The 18,043-nt window shown below is 38.5% G+C and overlaps 1 protein-coding gene across 1 annotated transcript in view; it reads left to right on the top strand.

The window, feature by feature from the left end:
- Nucleotides 1-3,910: 3,910 nt before the first annotated feature.
- LOC124163841 (beta-alanine transporter) overlaps nt 3,911-18,043 on the top strand; it is a 52,606-nt gene continuing 38,473 nt past the window's right edge. The window contains exons 1-2 of the mRNA XM_046540946.1: nt 3,911-4,633; nt 17,287-17,647. Of these exons, the coding sequence (XP_046396902.1) occupies nt 4,428-4,633; nt 17,287-17,647 (567 nt within the window). The 5' untranslated portion in view covers nt 3,911-4,427. The remainder of the gene's footprint in view (nt 4,634-17,286; nt 17,648-18,043) is intronic.

The following is an 18,043-nucleotide window of genomic DNA, read 5'->3' as shown; positions in this document are numbered from 1 at the left end:
TTTCATCAAAAACGAAATATTTTCATGTGTAATAAAGACTTTTTTTAAGTAAATATTAATTACAATTTTTAAAGAAACTGTTACCATTTGATATTGAATTTAAATAAGCAATTATTTGATTTAAATGTAATCTGTTGGAAATTGTTAATTTTTGTGTTACTTGCTAAATATACTGGTCTTAATATTCATTGTTAATTTTGTCTTACGTGTTACCCTCTCCTTATTAATTTTTGATGACTTTAATTCTGAAGAAGGATCAATGTTTTCAAGGTATCTCAATGTATTAGTTCGTAATGGTTCCTACTGTTTTTGTTTTTATAGCATTTTTCAAGCATGTGTGGACTGTTATATTGTAATGCAAGAGTAAGTTGTAGAATCAAAATATCATTATCAGTCTGATATTTGCCCGATAGTTGTCATGGTGATTTCAGGCTTACATATGCTATAAAATACTCCATGGTTGCCTTAGTAATTACTTTTTCTGGCCATTTTCAATAACTTTAAAGATTTTGTAAGCTGAGGAATCATTCTGATCATGATGTACATTCAGTCTCAAATTTTTTTTTTCTTTCTGATGATGATAACATTGCTGCATTTCAGAGCCATCTTGCTAAAATTCCTCTGTGGTTCGGTCAAGGAGGTTGTAAGTATCTGGAGGCACTGCATTCAAGCTTTAAGCATGGTCAGAATTCCACCATCTTGATTCGACAATTTTCGGACTTAGTTTCAAACAGTGCATGTATATGATCAAGTATTCTATTCCTTATATCGCCTCTGATTTATTAAATGAAAATGCAACAGTTACTTCTTGATTGTCGTCCGAGTTTTCCGATCGTTCATCATACTACTGTGTATATTAAACTGTCCATACAGTCATATCATGGTGATACTATATCATCGTGAACATACTTTCGTACTATTATTGCGACCTGTCTGCTATCATAAGATTTCCATTGGTTGTAATCTTATTAATTATGTACCAGTAGAAGTGCAGGGAAATGGATATTTTACACTTGTAAAATGTCATTTTCAGCTAAGCTAGTTGCAGAGCAGAACCGGAAGCGGTGATTGACAATAATTTTTCCTTGGGAAAAGATATTCGAGGCATATTTTCTCGCAGCCCATATTGATCGAAAAAAGGTTTATTGTGCTCGTTCGCAATATTTTATTTTAACGTAACAACAAACATGACCGAATATATTTCACCAAATAGTTAGCATTGACTCCAATGGGATTATCAATGTTTTGGTCAAAGTAGGCGTGGCTATCCTACCCAGGCACCTCCATTCCTGCCACACTGCGCTCAACGCTCGGAACCAGTGGTGCCCCCTCCAGTATATTTACAACCTCCTTCGGTTTGATCAGCTAACTTTTTAAGTGAAGGAAGATTGAGTAATAAGAAAAAAATATTTCAACTATCATCATAAAGTAGACAAGAAATAAAGGCCTCTAATTTGAAAACTTGATTGAAAACTTTTCTCTAGGCTCAGCTGGTATGTTCTTCATTATTTATTGAGGATATATATTGTGAGAAGAGTAATGATGTTTTTGGTAACTCAAAAAAATTAAAGAGTAACGTTAAGTCTTAGGACAAGATGCGATTTTAGCAGATCTAATGGATTCCTCATATTTTGCCGGATTTTAAATTTTTAGTACCTATTATTTAACTTTTGGGATCTTCTTCCTTAAAATTGTTACACGCTTAGTAATTTTTTACGATTTCATGGCTTATTAAATGAAGTAAATAATTTATTAAAAATTTTATCCCTCATCTTTTTAGATTTGCATATTCTAAGATATATTCAATTCTTAATCATTTAGACATACATATCACATTCATATACATCTGTGTTGATGATTTATCAGTGCAGTGAAAATTTTCTACATCTTTTAGTGAAGTTTGAAGAGGCAAAGGCTGGAAGACTGAATAGTAGTGGAATTATCATGTGCCCTGGAAGAGTTTATTATTGGAATGGGTAAGGGTAAAAGAACTCTGCAAGAATACACATACAGGTGAAAGCTAGTCTCTATAGTTTTTTAAATGATCTCAGTTTTTTGTAAACCAGACCTTAATAGCGTATTCCATTTATTTTTGTCAAGCTATGATTAAGTCATGAAGTTAAGCATTTGATTATGATCTTTGATTGACAGCTTTTCGGGGGTCTATCTTTATCTTACAAGCATTTCATAATTTACCGTCTCTTTAGCCATTTATGTTACTTGCAGCGGTACATACTATTTGTAGCTGAGTTTGGTTGAGAGAAATAGGGAACAGGTTTTTCTGTTTAGGATTACTCCTTCATAAGGATACATCATTTTTTCGAATTTTGTATTTGAAAGTCCAGGCTTTTTCTTGATATTATTTAATTTAGTTCTTTAAGGCATGTGTGTGATATGATAATCATACAATAATACATGTTGTAAGGAAAATAACACCCTGTAGTAACATTAACAGTACAGTATTATTTCTAAGCTTGATTTTTATCCTCTTCATGACGACTTGGAAAGCATAAAGACGTCATTTCATTGAAGTACCTAATGAGCTCGGAATAGTGTAGTTACCTTCATCAAAGAAAACGAAAGGCATTGATTGCGATTCATTACCCACCATTAGTGTATTCGTAATATGCGTATTATTTGGTTTTAAAAATCCCCGTTTAGACGAATGTAAATGGTCAATTTTAACCTTGTTTGAGAAAGGCCAGATTGACGGCCATGCGATGCCACTCCACGTGACGTCACAGGGGCCCAGATGCTATACGAGTAGTCAGGAGTTTTACATCGTCTGAGATTACCAATGCATGCATGAGGCACAGAGCTCGGGGAAACATCTCTTAATAATCACCTATTAAAATTGCATATGGTCGGAAAGTTCCTGAGTTTGATAAGGTATTAATAATCCTTATTTAAGCCAAGCGCTATCTGCTAGAAGGGTACTATGCTACCGCGAAAAATAGATATCTCCATTTAAAAATCTAAAGCGTGAAATACGTACTCCAGAAGTAATAATCTTTCGATTTAGTTAATAAAAAAGAAAAAGGAAATCAACCGATATTGCTGTCATTTGGATATTTATGTTAAGAACAACTCATGCGTTTAAGTGCAGTGACTCCAAAATTTATCATCTGAAGCAGTGGCGCCGACTCCATGGGGCCTGGGGGGTCCCGAGCCCCCTCAAAAATTCGTTATGGGTGTGAGGAAAAAATGTGTCAGGCTTGTCGATTTTCCCCGGAGTGTCAAGATATCAAGATTCGAGTTGTCAGGGTTCTAAAGTTGATCATATGACTCTTCTTAAATGCTTAAAAAACGTAAAACTCACCACTTATAAAATTCCCGGGGCAAGATCCCCGGTTATGGGGCCCCTCAATATTTTTTGCAAGTCGGCAATCCCTGCTCTGAAGTAATTATATCACCCACAAAGAGTTTGGATTATGATGTTTCACTTAATCATGCTATTTTTTAACGTCCAATCTCAGAAGCAATATTTTACGATGTACTCATACGCTTTAAAGTTATGCACATATTTGGATAGGAGTAATGAAATGAAAAAAAACGCGATCCGTCCAAAGCTAGTGAATACTGGATGATTGGCGAGTGACTAGAAAATTAATGATGATGAATACGGAGCACACTCTCATGCGTGTTCTCGGTAATGCAGCGGAGTTGCCGCAACTGGTTAGCTGGGATAGTCGAAGGCTAAGCCCGGAGAATAAGCGAGAGGCGGGGGAGGGGACCTGTGGGTGAAAGGTAAAGGGGGTATTGTGGGAAAGCGGGGGCGGACGCAGGAGGCCTCTCTCCGTCAAAGGGAGAGGGGAACTGGGGAGGAGGAAGGGTTGGGTGCGGTGGTCCATCAGTGCCAGTGCGTCTGTGTTTGTAGGGAACTATAAGAGGTGGAAGTTGTGATGCAGAGAGAGAGAGAGAGAGGGGATGTTTCATTGTTGTGGTGCATGGGAGGGGGATATTCTCCTCCTCCCCCGCGGTGGACGTTGTTGCACACGCGAAGGGAGAGCGATTTAGAAGCTTGCGGGAGCCCTCCGACATTACTACCTCTCCCGCTCAAAACCTTTGATCGAATGGGGCATTCGGTGCGGACGCGTTGATGGGATGCGCCGCATTAACTCGACAGACCGATCCGCTGGTCTCCGGCTCGCGGAATCCCTCCGCTAAGAACGCGCTTCGATTTCGCGTGATATTTTGCGAATCCTTTGAGTTTCCAGAAGGGAAAGGCAGAGCCTTCCGGCCGTCGCCGGCGCCGTCCGACCGAACCACGTTGCGCCGGGAGCGGGATAAACACTCGGGTTCGAGCGGGAGTCCCCTGCCGTAGGAGCGACTCGGTCCGTCCGTCTTCGATTGGGTGGGGAAGAAAAGGGTTCAAAACTGGCCGACGAAAGTTTTCTCGGGGGCAGAGGATTCTTGGGCGTGCGGAGATGGACTTGGATGCTCTCCTGCCGGACGTGGGCGAGTTCGGAACGTACCAGAAGGCTCTCCTGTGGTTCGTGCTCCTCCCGGGTGTTTTCCCATGCGGGTTCCACGCGTACAACCAGCTCTTCATGGCCTCGAAGCCGGACCATTGGTGCAGGGTGCCGGAGCTTGAGGCGGCCCAGGTGACAGGGGAGGCGGCGAAAAGGCTGAGGTACGAAATAATTCTTTTCTTTAATCTAATAAACTATTTTTCCCTTGGTAGAGCAGAGGCTATGTTGATGTTATGCGTTTATACATTCTTGGACTATTTTTCCAAATGTGGTACCCCATGCGATTTAATTGCCATTGCGACTTGACACGCGCATAAGAAAGTACACTTCAGTTTCCTCATATGTGACGGACTGAATGAGGTTCCGCCATGATTGCGCAATTCAAAGAAAATAATTAAAATTTTAGTTTCTCTGTCCTAAAATATTGCTGTGGTTGATAACCACCAATTTTAAATCGCAAAGTATGGCATGTAGCATGTGGATCAGAGAATGTATTATGGCATTAAAAAGATGCAAGCGGTAGAACGGACTGTGGCGTCATTTGCATTATTGCTCTTTCTGACTTTATTGTGTTATAGTGTTTGTTAACTGATAACTATAATTATGTTTTGGTGTCACCGTTTTATGTTTATCTTGACTTGTGAGAAAGTGCCCCTCTTATCATTTTTTCCACTCGACTGTTTTATTCTAGTAATCTAATTATAGTAATCTACGTATTTTCTCCACGTAGTTGGGCGTCATGAGCACCTACGGAACTTTGTGGATTTTAAGATACATTTTCCGTAAAAACCTGTGTGTGAAGACCAGTGTTTCTGGAGGACCGGTCGTAGAGGTTATTAATTACATATTCAGAAATTAACACGAAAATTAAACACTTCGTTTCTTGGTAGAAACTTTATCCTCTCTCAGATCTTAACCTGCGAGGGTAGCTCGAATTAATTAGGGGTGCTCCTTGAAAAGACTCCTCTTTATCTAGCGTTACTAGCTCATGGTTTGACTTCAATCTTGTTTTTTTCCACTCCTTTGGATTTTAGCACAATTTGCATGCTTACTGCGTTAGCCGTGCAGGTGCAAAAACACTGCAATCACCTTATTTTTTCGAGGCCCGCAGTAACAGGTCCATCATTTTTCTAAAAAATACTAAAATAGCCTATCTAATACAAAAATGGTTGAGCCAATACGTTTTCAGCGTTAAACAATGGTCTTTTTGTAGAATGAATATTATTTGCTGTTATTTATAGTGCTTACTTTATCCCTCTACGCTTAGATAGACATTCCTTTCATTTTTCGTAGGTATTCTTTGCCGCTGAACTAAAATTCAACTATTCGCCCCAACGCCACTAGGCTTTTAGTACCTATTTTGTTCGTCGATTCCATTCTTCTGAATTTCAAGACTATAACTTAATGTGCTCAAACGCATAAAATTAGCTTTTTGTAAACGGTGTCCGTGCCCTTGTATCATGCACTCACTTCGTCTTTTCGTAATGGAATATTTTTGTCATTTTTCGGTGTGATTTTTTAGAAATATGTTCTTCACTTTTAAGAGCCTCTTTTAGAGTCAGTGTTCGTCGTATAATAATCATAGGTTATGTTTGCAACATCGTCGATGAGCCGCGGCTCTCAGAGTAACTATGTCTTTTTCTGTTTTATGAAAAAACTAGCTAACCCCGCGAACTTCGTGCCACCTAATAATCACTAAGCAGTTTATTTTCACTATTTATTAATCGAGAGCAGCTTAACTGAATTCAATAATTTTTAATTTATTGAAATAAAATAATAAAATTCAATAAAAATACAAAAATAAGTATTACAAAGGCTTGTTAGAAAGATATTTTCTTTATTCAAACTACACCGGGGACGTAGGCCAAGGCATTCGCGGATTTTTTCAATGAATTTTCTAATTAATGCTTTAACTTGGGAAATTTAAGACATTGCGGTGTTAAAAACTGACTGTTTGATTAGTTACTATAATCACTATCACGGAATCTCTTATATCACATTTATTTTTCCGGGTATAAAAAGTTTCTTCCGTTTTCTTTTATCGCGTATTGAGTTCTACATCCATGGTGTCACGCTGCTTGATCTCTCAGTGACGTATCTCCTCTATCCTAGCGTATCGTATCATAATACATTCCCAGCAAGTGCTCAGCGGGGTGTATCCTGTCTGCGGGTAGTAGTTACCCCTCATCTTCTCCATGCCAGTGGATTGACAATTCTCGTGCCACGATTTTAAAAGGCACTCAAAGGCCAAGTATTTTTTTCGGGGTACCTTGATAACGCTTGATATAAAATATATCTCGCGGCTTCAGGATTCGCGTCGTAGGAGTATTAAAGATAATTAAAGAGTATATTTTGCGGTGAATGAATATTACAGACTAATTTAATGCCCCGATTAAGCTGTAAGGCGGCGAAATGAGTAGGAAAAATTATAAGGAAATGTAGAAGACGACAAAGTATTTACTCAAAAGGACTATAAATTTTCAACTTAGAGCTCCTCATTGTTAATCTATAATTAATTGCGTCATACTTTCTCGTTGTTTCACCTAACGTTATTTTTCCATGCATCTTATCTTATTTTACCATGCTTTTAACGAGTCGGATCCCGCTTTTAATTAGCGTAAAAACCATTTCATTATGAGACGTTATTTAATAAATATTTCTTCCTGCTAATTGCGAATTTTGTTTAGGAATAATGAAATATATTCCAGCGATCGGATAGATCTTTATGTTTAGTGTTGAGTACTTTCTTCACGCACGCGATCAGAATTAATCTGAGTCACTAGGGCTTGGTGTTTGAATTGCGATGGGTGTGGCCATCATTTTCCTGTTATCAACCCATATTGATATACATTGATCACCTAGCATGTAACTCTTCATGTGTACTCCTCAATATCCTGACGCCTTATATCCTAGAGAAGGTTAGAAAATGTGATTTCATTTGATTCTTGAAGCATTACTGTAGTTTTCAAACAGGACAAATAATTTTAATATTGACTGAGAACCCGGTATGGTATTTGGAGGAGGCGAATGATAGGTTGGGATATTTGCGTCTATGGGGAGGGAGGGTGGAGAGAAACCCGGCGTCGGCAATAGCCTGCTCTTAACGAAAGGCGCCAAGGGGAACACGGCTTGACGTCCCACCCGACGGACGGATTGTTGTACTTGAAGTGCTCCCCCACAAGACACCCACGGAGGGATCGGGCAGTCTCTAAAATATCCCTACCACCGCCGGGATTTGAATCCGGTCTCTCGGGGTGGGAAGCCAACACTCCTGCCGCCACACCACCACGATTCCCTTTAAGCCCGGAAATTTTGATCAATCATGCAAACAACTAGGAATTGTATTTTTGTGATATTTAGGAAAGATTATTCTTTCAACACACGAGTTGTAATTCTCAAAGTTCATTTCACTTTCTATTTCACATTTCTATTAGATGCCTTTATTTTCAGCTTATTTCCAGATTTTTTGCCATTAGATTTTTTCAGGCGAAATTGTTCTATTATCTTCCTACTTATAAAATCGGCTAAAAAGCAGTTAGAGAACGTTATGTTAAAACATTGGTTATGTTCTTAGGGCGAGTTTCATAGCCTAAAAGCTCTGTAGCGTGGAAGTGCGCTGATTCCCTGCTTCACTAAGGTTGTATTCATTGCAGGATTTTTCTCTCTATAATGAAAGATCCATGGGTATACCCAGCGAGGGGCAGGAGGGGGCAGCTGCCCCCCCTCTAGAAGCAAAAATCGAAATGTCTTTTAGGAAAATAATATTTTTTCAAGCAAATAACTTTAAAAGAGCTGTTACAGTTTCCTTAAAATATTGATTTAATTGTCCTTTTCCATGTGTAAATCTTGCCTACAACTTTAACAACCATGGCCACCCCCCCCCCCCTAGTTTTGATCCTGCTTACGCCCTTGGAAAGATCATAACTTGTCCATGTATGCACAAGTAATAAATTTACTCTAAAAATTAAAATCCTAAGCTTGAGATATGGTGACATCAAATTTTATCATAGTAAAATTTATTTAGATAACCTGGAATGTTGTGAAGAGTGTGCAGAATCACTAGGTAAATTATGTATTTTTTATCTCTTTGTCTCCAGTAAAATTTAATTTTTCACTTGCGACGGGGGCATGTGATTTAAGCCGTTTCATTTCATTGGTTGGCGCACGTTTCTAAATATACGCACGCAAAATACGTACACGTATGTAAAATGTCTGTAGATGTACGCATAATGAGAAAGGGCACATGCCATGCCAAGTATACTAGATATTTCCAAAGAAGTAAAAATTCAAAAAAATCACATATTTACAATAGCACGACGAACTAAGAGCGGAAAAGAAGATACCAGTTACTCCTTACTTACCTTTTAACCAGTTACTCCTGACTTACTTTTGTCTTTTTACTATTTAGGAATCAGTGGCGAAACTAGGCTTTACGCTTTGGGAGGGTGGCGGGGCTTGGGGGTGACCCTCCCCCAAGGCAACGGTGGGTCCGGGAAAAATTTTGGAAAATGACTCATCTTGATGAGTCAAATGGCTCACTGCCATGATATTAATTAATTAACTGTAAATTTAAGCAGATGCAGTTATATTTCAAAACAAGACAATAGTTTTACATAATTTTTATATTTCTCTGAGGCTTTTGGAATCTATCCCCTCATCCTTCCCATAGTTACGCCACTGCTAGGATGTAGTCGCAACCTTCGCATCATTTTGGTCTCATATACCGCGCAGGAGAAATTAAAGGAGCTTTAATGAATTACGGTGATAATTTCGTGTCCCAAAGAAATAGATATCACTCCAGCGTGAGGGATTTAACGCTCGTTGGTCAAAAAAATATATATTCTTTACTGTGTCGAGATTACAAAGCTGTAGTTTGACAAAATTTAAACGGCTTTCAAAGGAATTCATCGCTATCGCTGCTGGAGAGTCAAGTAGGCTTCTCCCCCGTTGTACTTTCTGCCATTCTTAAGGCCGTTATACACGGTGAATGATCATGCGAATGAAATCATTCGCCGTGTATAACGGAAAAATTCGTGATTGAACCGTCATGCGCATGATCAATCAGTGAAAATTAGAAAATTTTCAATTTTGCTCGCATTATCTCGTGATTATGCAGCATGATCATTCACCGTGTATAGAGGCCTTTATTTTAGGGGTTGTGATGCGTGTTGCATTAAATATTGTGGTCAGGAACATCGGGGACGACCTCGCATTAGGTATTTCTGTTTCTCTCTTCGAGCTCTGAGCTGTATGGTGTGTATATAATATAGCAACCAGCGCACTCCATAGGTCACGCCAAGTTGTCTCTACTTTTTTGCGATGGGCGGTTGTCGTGCACGGCTTCTGAGTAAATGGGTAGTTTAGCATTCGATCATATGCTGTTAACTAAACGTAATACTAAGTCGTTTCTGTCTGTTTTCGTCGTCATCGTATTCCTGATTTTTCAGCACGTCAAAGGGTTCTCGGATCAGCGGTTATCATGAATTCCTTAACTCGTGAGAAGAGAGGCGGCCGGATTCAATCTTTTACATGTCAACTAAAAATACTTCAAATTTATGACCCGCTTAAAACGAGCCCTTCCTAGCAAAATAAAAAAGATATTTTCATTTAAGTAAACGATATCTTCTGAAGGTATTTGTCATACTCCATCTTCTACGATCAACTTGTATTTAAAAGAGTGTTCAACGTGGTCTGTTTGTTGCAGGAATATCAAGAAGTTGGTTCAGAAAAATGATGTTCCCAAACTTCGATTCAAATGGGGCCTTCGCCTTCTCCTAACTATCAGCCTCTCCGTGTGGCTTGTGTACATATAATGTAATTTTCTTTCTCATACTTTACCATAGTTATAGAATTAATTTTCTATTCGTTGATAGTTAAATATTTTTTTATAATTACTTCAAAAATGGCAAGTGTTTTAACTAACGCACTTTTGTAAGAAGCATATTTATCTTCTAGTAATTATTATTGACGATAAATTTGATGTATATGTGGCATGATATTAAAATATTGTTCCAGAAATTTTACTTAAAGACGGATTATCGTTCACCGAATCAACTTCATCGTAAATCATGCGATTCCTGGAATTTATGTCGTTAATGAACTATTGAATCTTTCGAACTAGCTGCAATTATGAGGCTAGTAAAGGGAGTGTTATTATACTTCTTCAGCGTGTCCAAATTGCCGCTTGAATTAGCGTATGCGGGAGCTGAATTAATTAACACCTTACCTACGGTGCGAAAACAAGTGTCCTTTTCAGACTCACGAACATCTTCACAATTATTGACGTGGCCAGGATCGTGATTGAGCATGAACAACACATCAATAGTTTGCCTCTAAAATGGGAAGAAGTTTAATTTTTTAAATTTTGAATGAAATCCCAGTGTATTAAATACAGGCTATATTAATTTTAAATTTATTTCCAACTTCCCCATAAATAGCACATAAAGGCCTTTACAACGGGGGATTAAAAAAGGACGTCACAAAAATCCATGCCCTAGATAGGGACCACCCATCCAGGTGGGATTCGAACCCACGACCTTCGGTTCGGTAGGCGAGGGCTTTACCCCACCGCCACTGAGGCCTGTGCATGGATAAATAGATCCAGGATAGGATAGATACCTACACTACACAGGCTTCAGTTAAGAAGTTGATGACCACCGATGATCTGAGAACTATAATACGCGATGAAAATTGAGCATTCAGGATTTTTACGGGAATGAAGTCAAAGACAGAATAGAGAAACTGGGACTGGCTTATCAGGATATTGTTTCTAGACATTCTTAACAACGCCATCCTAAAATGTATGCAACACACATGACGATTTTGACAATCTTAATGAAATGCAACAGATCGGAAAACGTTTGATGGGATTTCCAGCAGTCTTGTCTTCCGTCAAGGGTTATTACTTACGATTTCCCTCACTGTCGAGGAGTCTTTGGTCCTAACATCACACCGTTAATGAAAAATGAACCATGATTTCGACTTGGGCAGTGCATGTAACCAAACTGAATCTCACTGCATTGCTTCTTCGATTTATTTTCAACCATATTTGGGTATTCGCCAAATACTATTCACATATTGTTGAAATGACACATTGCAATATTTCCACTTATAGATTTATTTTACACTACGCGTTTCGTCGTTACAGCGACACTTGAAAATGTCGCTGTAACGACGAAACGCGTAGTGTAAAATAAATCTATAAGTGGAAATATTGCAATGTGTCATTTCAACAATATTACGAACTTCCACCACATCGTGCCTAACATCATACAAGACTATTCACATAGTTTTAAGTATACATTTGTATTATTCCATGAATTTTCGCCTTACTATTGAAGTGAAATTATTAGAGACTTAAATGCAAAATTATAAATCATGATGTGAATTTATCTGTCCATGTGAAATAATTTCGACATATATTTCTCCTGCGACCCCGTAAATTATTTACTAGAAAATTATTCATTATTTCCAATAAAATTAATGATTGATAATTTGAAAAATAACGCATTTTAATGGAAGTCATTTCCGCGTTTCGCCGGCAAACATCATGTGTGTGCGTTAACTCCAAATGATAGTCCTGAGCACTCAATTTTTTTCCTTTGAGGTTAGAGTTTCATTTCTGAATTTTTTCATAATTTTATTGCCCTCATATTTTTATAGCTGTTATCATTATTTATTACTAAATAAACTCTCGCATAATTTCGAAAAATATTTTTTTATGGTTTTCCCTTCCTTTTTCGTACGTGTCAGCTCAAACTAATTTTTAGGGCTCTTCAGAGAATCACGTGTTTTGTGAAATTTTTCGTCATTTATACAAATCGTCATCCAAATTATGCTTCAAGTGTACCTCTGACTGAGCTTTGTCTTAATTTATAGCATTCCTTTTTTCTGCCATAACTATTATGCACAAAGTATTTTTGGCATAATACATAGCTGTTGATCCCTGGGAACATGAATCTTCGGCCAGTTTCCATAGTAAATGTATACGTTTTCTCATAGGCGAATTTAGGGGAGGAGCACTAGGACACGTGCTCCCTCCAGACGCGCAAAAAATTTACAACATTTTTAATACGGTTACCATTGAGTTAGTTTTGTGTTGTTAATTACGGAGCCTCAATCATTTCATTCCGTATTAATATTTTTGTAATTAAAATAAAGAGAATATTTCGTACAGCAGTTGTTGTATATTGTTTTTATCTCAAATTCGAGAAGATCGTTTGCCTGTCAGACCCTTGTACATCCTTCTCCACAGAAAAAAATCCTGGATCCGGCCTTGCGTTTTATAGTCTATTTCCTTAACAATTCATTTTACAGTGAAACTCTTTATGTTGAAGGCTGCCGTTTTTAAATTTTTTTTCGAGCGTTCTTGTTTTTTCCCCCGAGTTATAGCGGTTTTCATTCTTTTTCGTCATTATTTTTATTTGCTATCCGTGATTATATCTTATCCGTCTTTCAGCATGTATTTCAATTTAAAATTTTCTCGTTTTTATTTTTTGAATATTTCATATTATCCGTTTTCCAGAGATTTTCAGGAATCACTCTCGCCTACTTAAAGTTTATTGGGAACCGGTATTCTAGCCTGAGAGTGCTGGGTTCAAAGCTGTGTTAATGAGTACACATGTAATGTAATGTAATTAATGAGCACACATAAAATTATGACGTTGAAGATTACTTACAATTTCCAGAATTTCATGAAGAATCGAAGGCGATCAAAGGCTAGGCCCCTTTTCATGAATTCGGTTTGTAATTATGGGGTCATTTAGGAATGGGCTTCACTTTAACCTATCAAACGAGCCTTCGGAATAACGCACTGAGTGAATGAACCTACACTCCCTCAGCTGTAATAATGTGGACCCGTTTCCTTGGGCCACTATGGTACTTGAAAAATGACATTCAAGCCCACACGTGGAACTGTACAAGTAACTCTCTTGATGTAGTTCAGTGAATACGGATGTATAACATCGTGAACAAATTATGAGTGGCATCATTAACAATTTCGTGTTTGCCGCACGCATAGGATGTCATTTTTTGTATTGTGCTACCATCTAGCAGAATAAAGGAGTAGCAGTGCAGTTGTTCCCACCAATGGAGTGTGTTCACTCTTATCGGTCCAGGAATGTATCAGTTCACACCACGGACTTAGAATAATCACACTTATTTACCGCAGGTAGACAGCAGTCAGTGAAGGTCTGTTAGTAGGGTATTTGACTCCACGAAAATATCAACAAATACCAGCAGGGTGGTGCATTTATATTTACGGGTCGACCTGTTTGCCGACTGTACGATTTGTTAGCGGAGAGTTCGATGCTTTTATTTAATAAGTTATTTGTTTCGGCGTGCGGCAGCGATGCATTTGATACGTCTTTGCGGGTCACTGAACATGCAACTCCAAGAAATATGAAGCGCTGACAAAAAATAAAATTTGAATTTGTATCCTTCGAATGCGAAAAGTTATGAACTTCACGTTCTTATTTCGACGAGCGTGCTGCGCCCGCTCCCAGCGGGCTTCCCCCGCTCTTTTCAATGCAGGTCCACAGAGGGATAGGCGCGTTTCTAATTTTAAAATGTAGAAAAAAAGGCAGGGTCTTATGTACAAATTTTGTTGGAATGTTGATATACAAATTGAGGTCAGAGGACCTCTTTAAACACTACATTGGAAGTGATTACACTATCCTCTGTTAAACGCACATGATGACTCATACTTACGTATCAACAGGAGACTTGAATGTGGAATCAGCCGTATTTTGATAAAAGTTATTTAAAGAATGCGAGATATTGTTGCAAATGAACAAATGTATCAGTTTTTGTGCCGTTAACGTCAGGAATATTTACCGGTTGTTGTTTTTTTTGTTTTGTTTTTAATTATTTAAAAACCAATTTTAGGAAACAATAGGAAGTAAGATATGCCGTCGCATGTTCTCTGATAAATTCTGTGCATTTTGGTACCTCATTTGTAGAGTTTGGTTGCGTATAAGTTGAGAAAAAGGTATCTATACAGTAGAAATAATATAGAAGATTGTGGTAGAGGGATGGCAAATCGTCGTCGGTCTGCTGCGGTGGAGCGGCGGCACGTGGGTAAATGGATATTTTCCCGATTACTTTCCCTTGTCCATGGTGAATAGGTGCGCAAATTTAGGGTTTTAATGATCGTAAGCTTCATCACTCTGAGGTATTTCAAGGGTGACATTATTCATATTGCAAATTGCCTACAGAAGTACGTTGAATGGAACATGTGTTTTCTTCAAAAGCATTTTTGACCTAAAATTTCCATTCATTAGTGAAATCAGCCCCTTTTAATCCTCATTGATGAAACCCGCATCACTTAAGCTCTCGGCGATGCATACAGTCGATCATGATCATCGCGTTAGATATTCATGCCCGGATGTTTATGATTTTTTAAGAAGCCCTGATTTCTTCCCAGTGTATTGTTTTTCCGGGGATGATATCCAAGGATTTTCCACTGAGTCATAAATTACCTTGTATATTACATGAAGGTTCGGATTCTTTTCCAGTGAATTATACTAGATGGAGAAAAATTATGTCACGAAAATTCAACCCTGGATAGCTAATGCCAGTAGGAACTAAAATTACTTATGATGTTTACGTTGAAGACGCACCATTTTTAAACTTTTGAAACTGAGCTATGCGTTCTGATTCGCTGCGAGTTTGCCCTGTTTCCGGGTGCCTTGGATCGTAGCCTAACGTAGGCTATGCTTGGATATATCGCGATCCCCAGCAGGCAAAGTATTCCAAGTCATGAGTTGTCAGGACATCTGGCAACAGGGTTAACTCACGGCCAATCGGAGCGCTTGACTCTGTCTCTACACCATTCCCTTGAAGCAGTGACCAGCAGTCAGTCACGAAACGTCGGGGCTATTCCGATACATCACGCGGCATGCACCCGTATATCTCTCTTTAATCACCACGAGCCGCGGAAGCTTCAATCAAGAAATCTGTTTCTACAGTTTAAAAATTGTGGGTTTTCGACCAAAACGTAATTTGTAATTTTGGTTCCTACTGGAATCAGCTAACCAGGCCTAAAACTTCGTGACACAATTTTTCTCCATCCTGTATACAGAAAGACATCTCGGGATCCAAACCGGGTAACAGGCTTCTTGGTGGGCCTCCTAAATGTTGGCAAACATGAAGCGTTTCACTCGATTGGGTACCCGAAAAGTTTTTCTGTATGTTACTTTTCAGCATTACGTTCCATAGTAAATAACTAGAAAATTTGTAAATGTATTTGAACTGGACTTGTAATGAATATCCTCATATTCATTTCCATTCATGTTTAGTTCATTGTATGCATATGGAAATGTATAATATTCATTGAATATGGATAATTTTTTATAGCATTACGTTTTTTAGCGATGAACTCACACGCTTGTAAAAGTATTTGAACCAGTGGCGTAACTATTGGGGGATGAGGGGTATAGATCCCCCACCAAACCCTCGGAGAATTTTATAGTATACTAATGTTTTTGCTGTGATGATTTCCCGCAGAATTGCGAGTGAAACCCAAATATTAAGTGCCAAAATGATGTAAAATGTATTTCCAGGCATGTCATTTTTCAAAAAATTTCCCGAACCTTCCGTTGCCTGAGGGGGGTCGCCCATCGAGGCTCCCCATCACCCTTAAAGCATATTCCTAGTTACGCCACTGATTTCAACTATTCATAAAATGTAACGGGAAATATTAATTTCATGCATAGTTTATTATATGAATAATAATCATGATAACAATAATTTCGTTTATTTTCGAGAGCACTGAGGCCCATGAGAAAATAAATGTACAACATTTTACATTTTCAGCATTGGTAAATTCATAGAAGAGAAGAAATAAATAAACAAATAGAATTTCAGAAAATTGCACCATATTCAGATCGCCAAAAGAATGAAAACAATTCAGCAAAACAATATTTTCAACAAATTAAAAAAATCTCACTGTGATGTAACAGACTAATTACGAGAATCTAAGGTGATGATTCATTATGACAATAGTCTCAAACAATGTATTTTTAAAATTTTTATCCAGAAAAAAAAACAAATCATAGGATAACACTGTGGTTTAAAACAATACTGAACCCAGTTAACCATTTATTCACATGCGTATCAATAAAAATTAAAATATAATAATAATAATAATTAGGTTATACATGAATATAAACAAGAGGAATTCAACATGAAGTTAATGAGACATCTTTCAGAAACTCATATGTGGAATGTTTAAATTTATTGATGCTTGTAATGCTTCTTATTAGGGCAGGAAGAGAGTTCCATATTCGTGAGGCGGTTACTATGAACGATTTATTTATATGAGGCGTGCGATGTTTTTGAGATATGGAAATCAATGGTATGTTTTCGGGTGGGTATGTTGTGTACTTCAGTTTTTCTTACGAATTTCTCATACAGGTAGGGTGGGTAACCGGTCGTTAAGACACGGAAGGTTAAATTTATTATGAATATGGAAGTCAGGGGCGGAATTAAGGCTGGGGTGGGGTTTAGGTGAAACTAATACATAGTTGTGTGGGGATATGGTATACCCACCAGGATGAGCGGTAGGTGCGAGATTAATAAATTGCGGAATTTTAGGATAAATGGTTGAAAATGGTGAGTTTTATGGCTTTCTGAGGGATATTTTATTAATCCTTACACAATTCTATTAGTAATATCAGTACAATTAAGTAAAATGGATTAAAAATTTCTCTGAGCTCTGGGGGGGGGGGATTTATCCCCCAAACCCCCCCCCTTGCTGCGCCACTGATGAAAGTATATATTGTACATTATTTGAATATGAAATTTTTTTTCACAGTATTCCACGTGAGTGGCGCGACGGTGCCTTACGCTACAACCAGTGTCGTATGTACGACCGCAACTACACGGCCCTGCTGGAGAGGGCTCAATCAGCTTCCACGTTAGAGCCTCCGTCTTCCCCCGTCCCAACCAGTCCAGCGACCTCCGACGCCCTAACCAGCAGCACCGCTCAGTGGTCCAGCGACGATGGCGGCGGGTTCGACTCTGGAGGGACGACACCCTCCGAAGTTCCCATCGGATTGTTCCTGGCATCTTACCTCACAACGCCGCCTCAAGACACGGAGGAATTCGCCACGACGCCTTGCAAGCACGGCTGGTCGTTCGACGACTCCGAGTACTCCAGCACCGTGGTCATCGAGGTAAGTAAATCCGTCTGTTTGACATAGCCTTTAATTGAGGACCCTTGAAGCCTTAGGGTACAATTATTATAATAGGGTAATTTCCTTCATCAAAGAAAACGAAATGCATTGATTGTGATTCCTTACCCAACTTTACCGTATTCATAATATACAAATTATTTGGTTTTACAAATCCCAGTTTAGACGAATGGCAATGGTCAATTTTAACCTCATTTGAAAAGGGCCAGATTGGCGCCCATGCGATTCCACTCCACGTGACGTCACAGGGACCTAGTTTCTATACGAGTAGATAGGAGTTTTACATTGTCTGAGATTACTAATGGATGCATGAGGCACAGAGCTCAGGGAAACATCTCTTAATAATCACCCATTAAAATTACCTGAGTTCGGAGAGTT

The sequence above is a fragment of the Ischnura elegans genome, chromosome 8 (assembly GCF_921293095.1).
Source record: "Ischnura elegans chromosome 8, ioIscEleg1.1, whole genome shotgun sequence".
NCBI classification, from domain to species: Eukaryota; Metazoa; Arthropoda; class Insecta; order Odonata; family Coenagrionidae; genus Ischnura; species Ischnura elegans.
The sequence above is the reverse complement of the archived record's forward strand: the minus strand, read 5'-3'. Positions and strand labels throughout refer to the sequence as shown.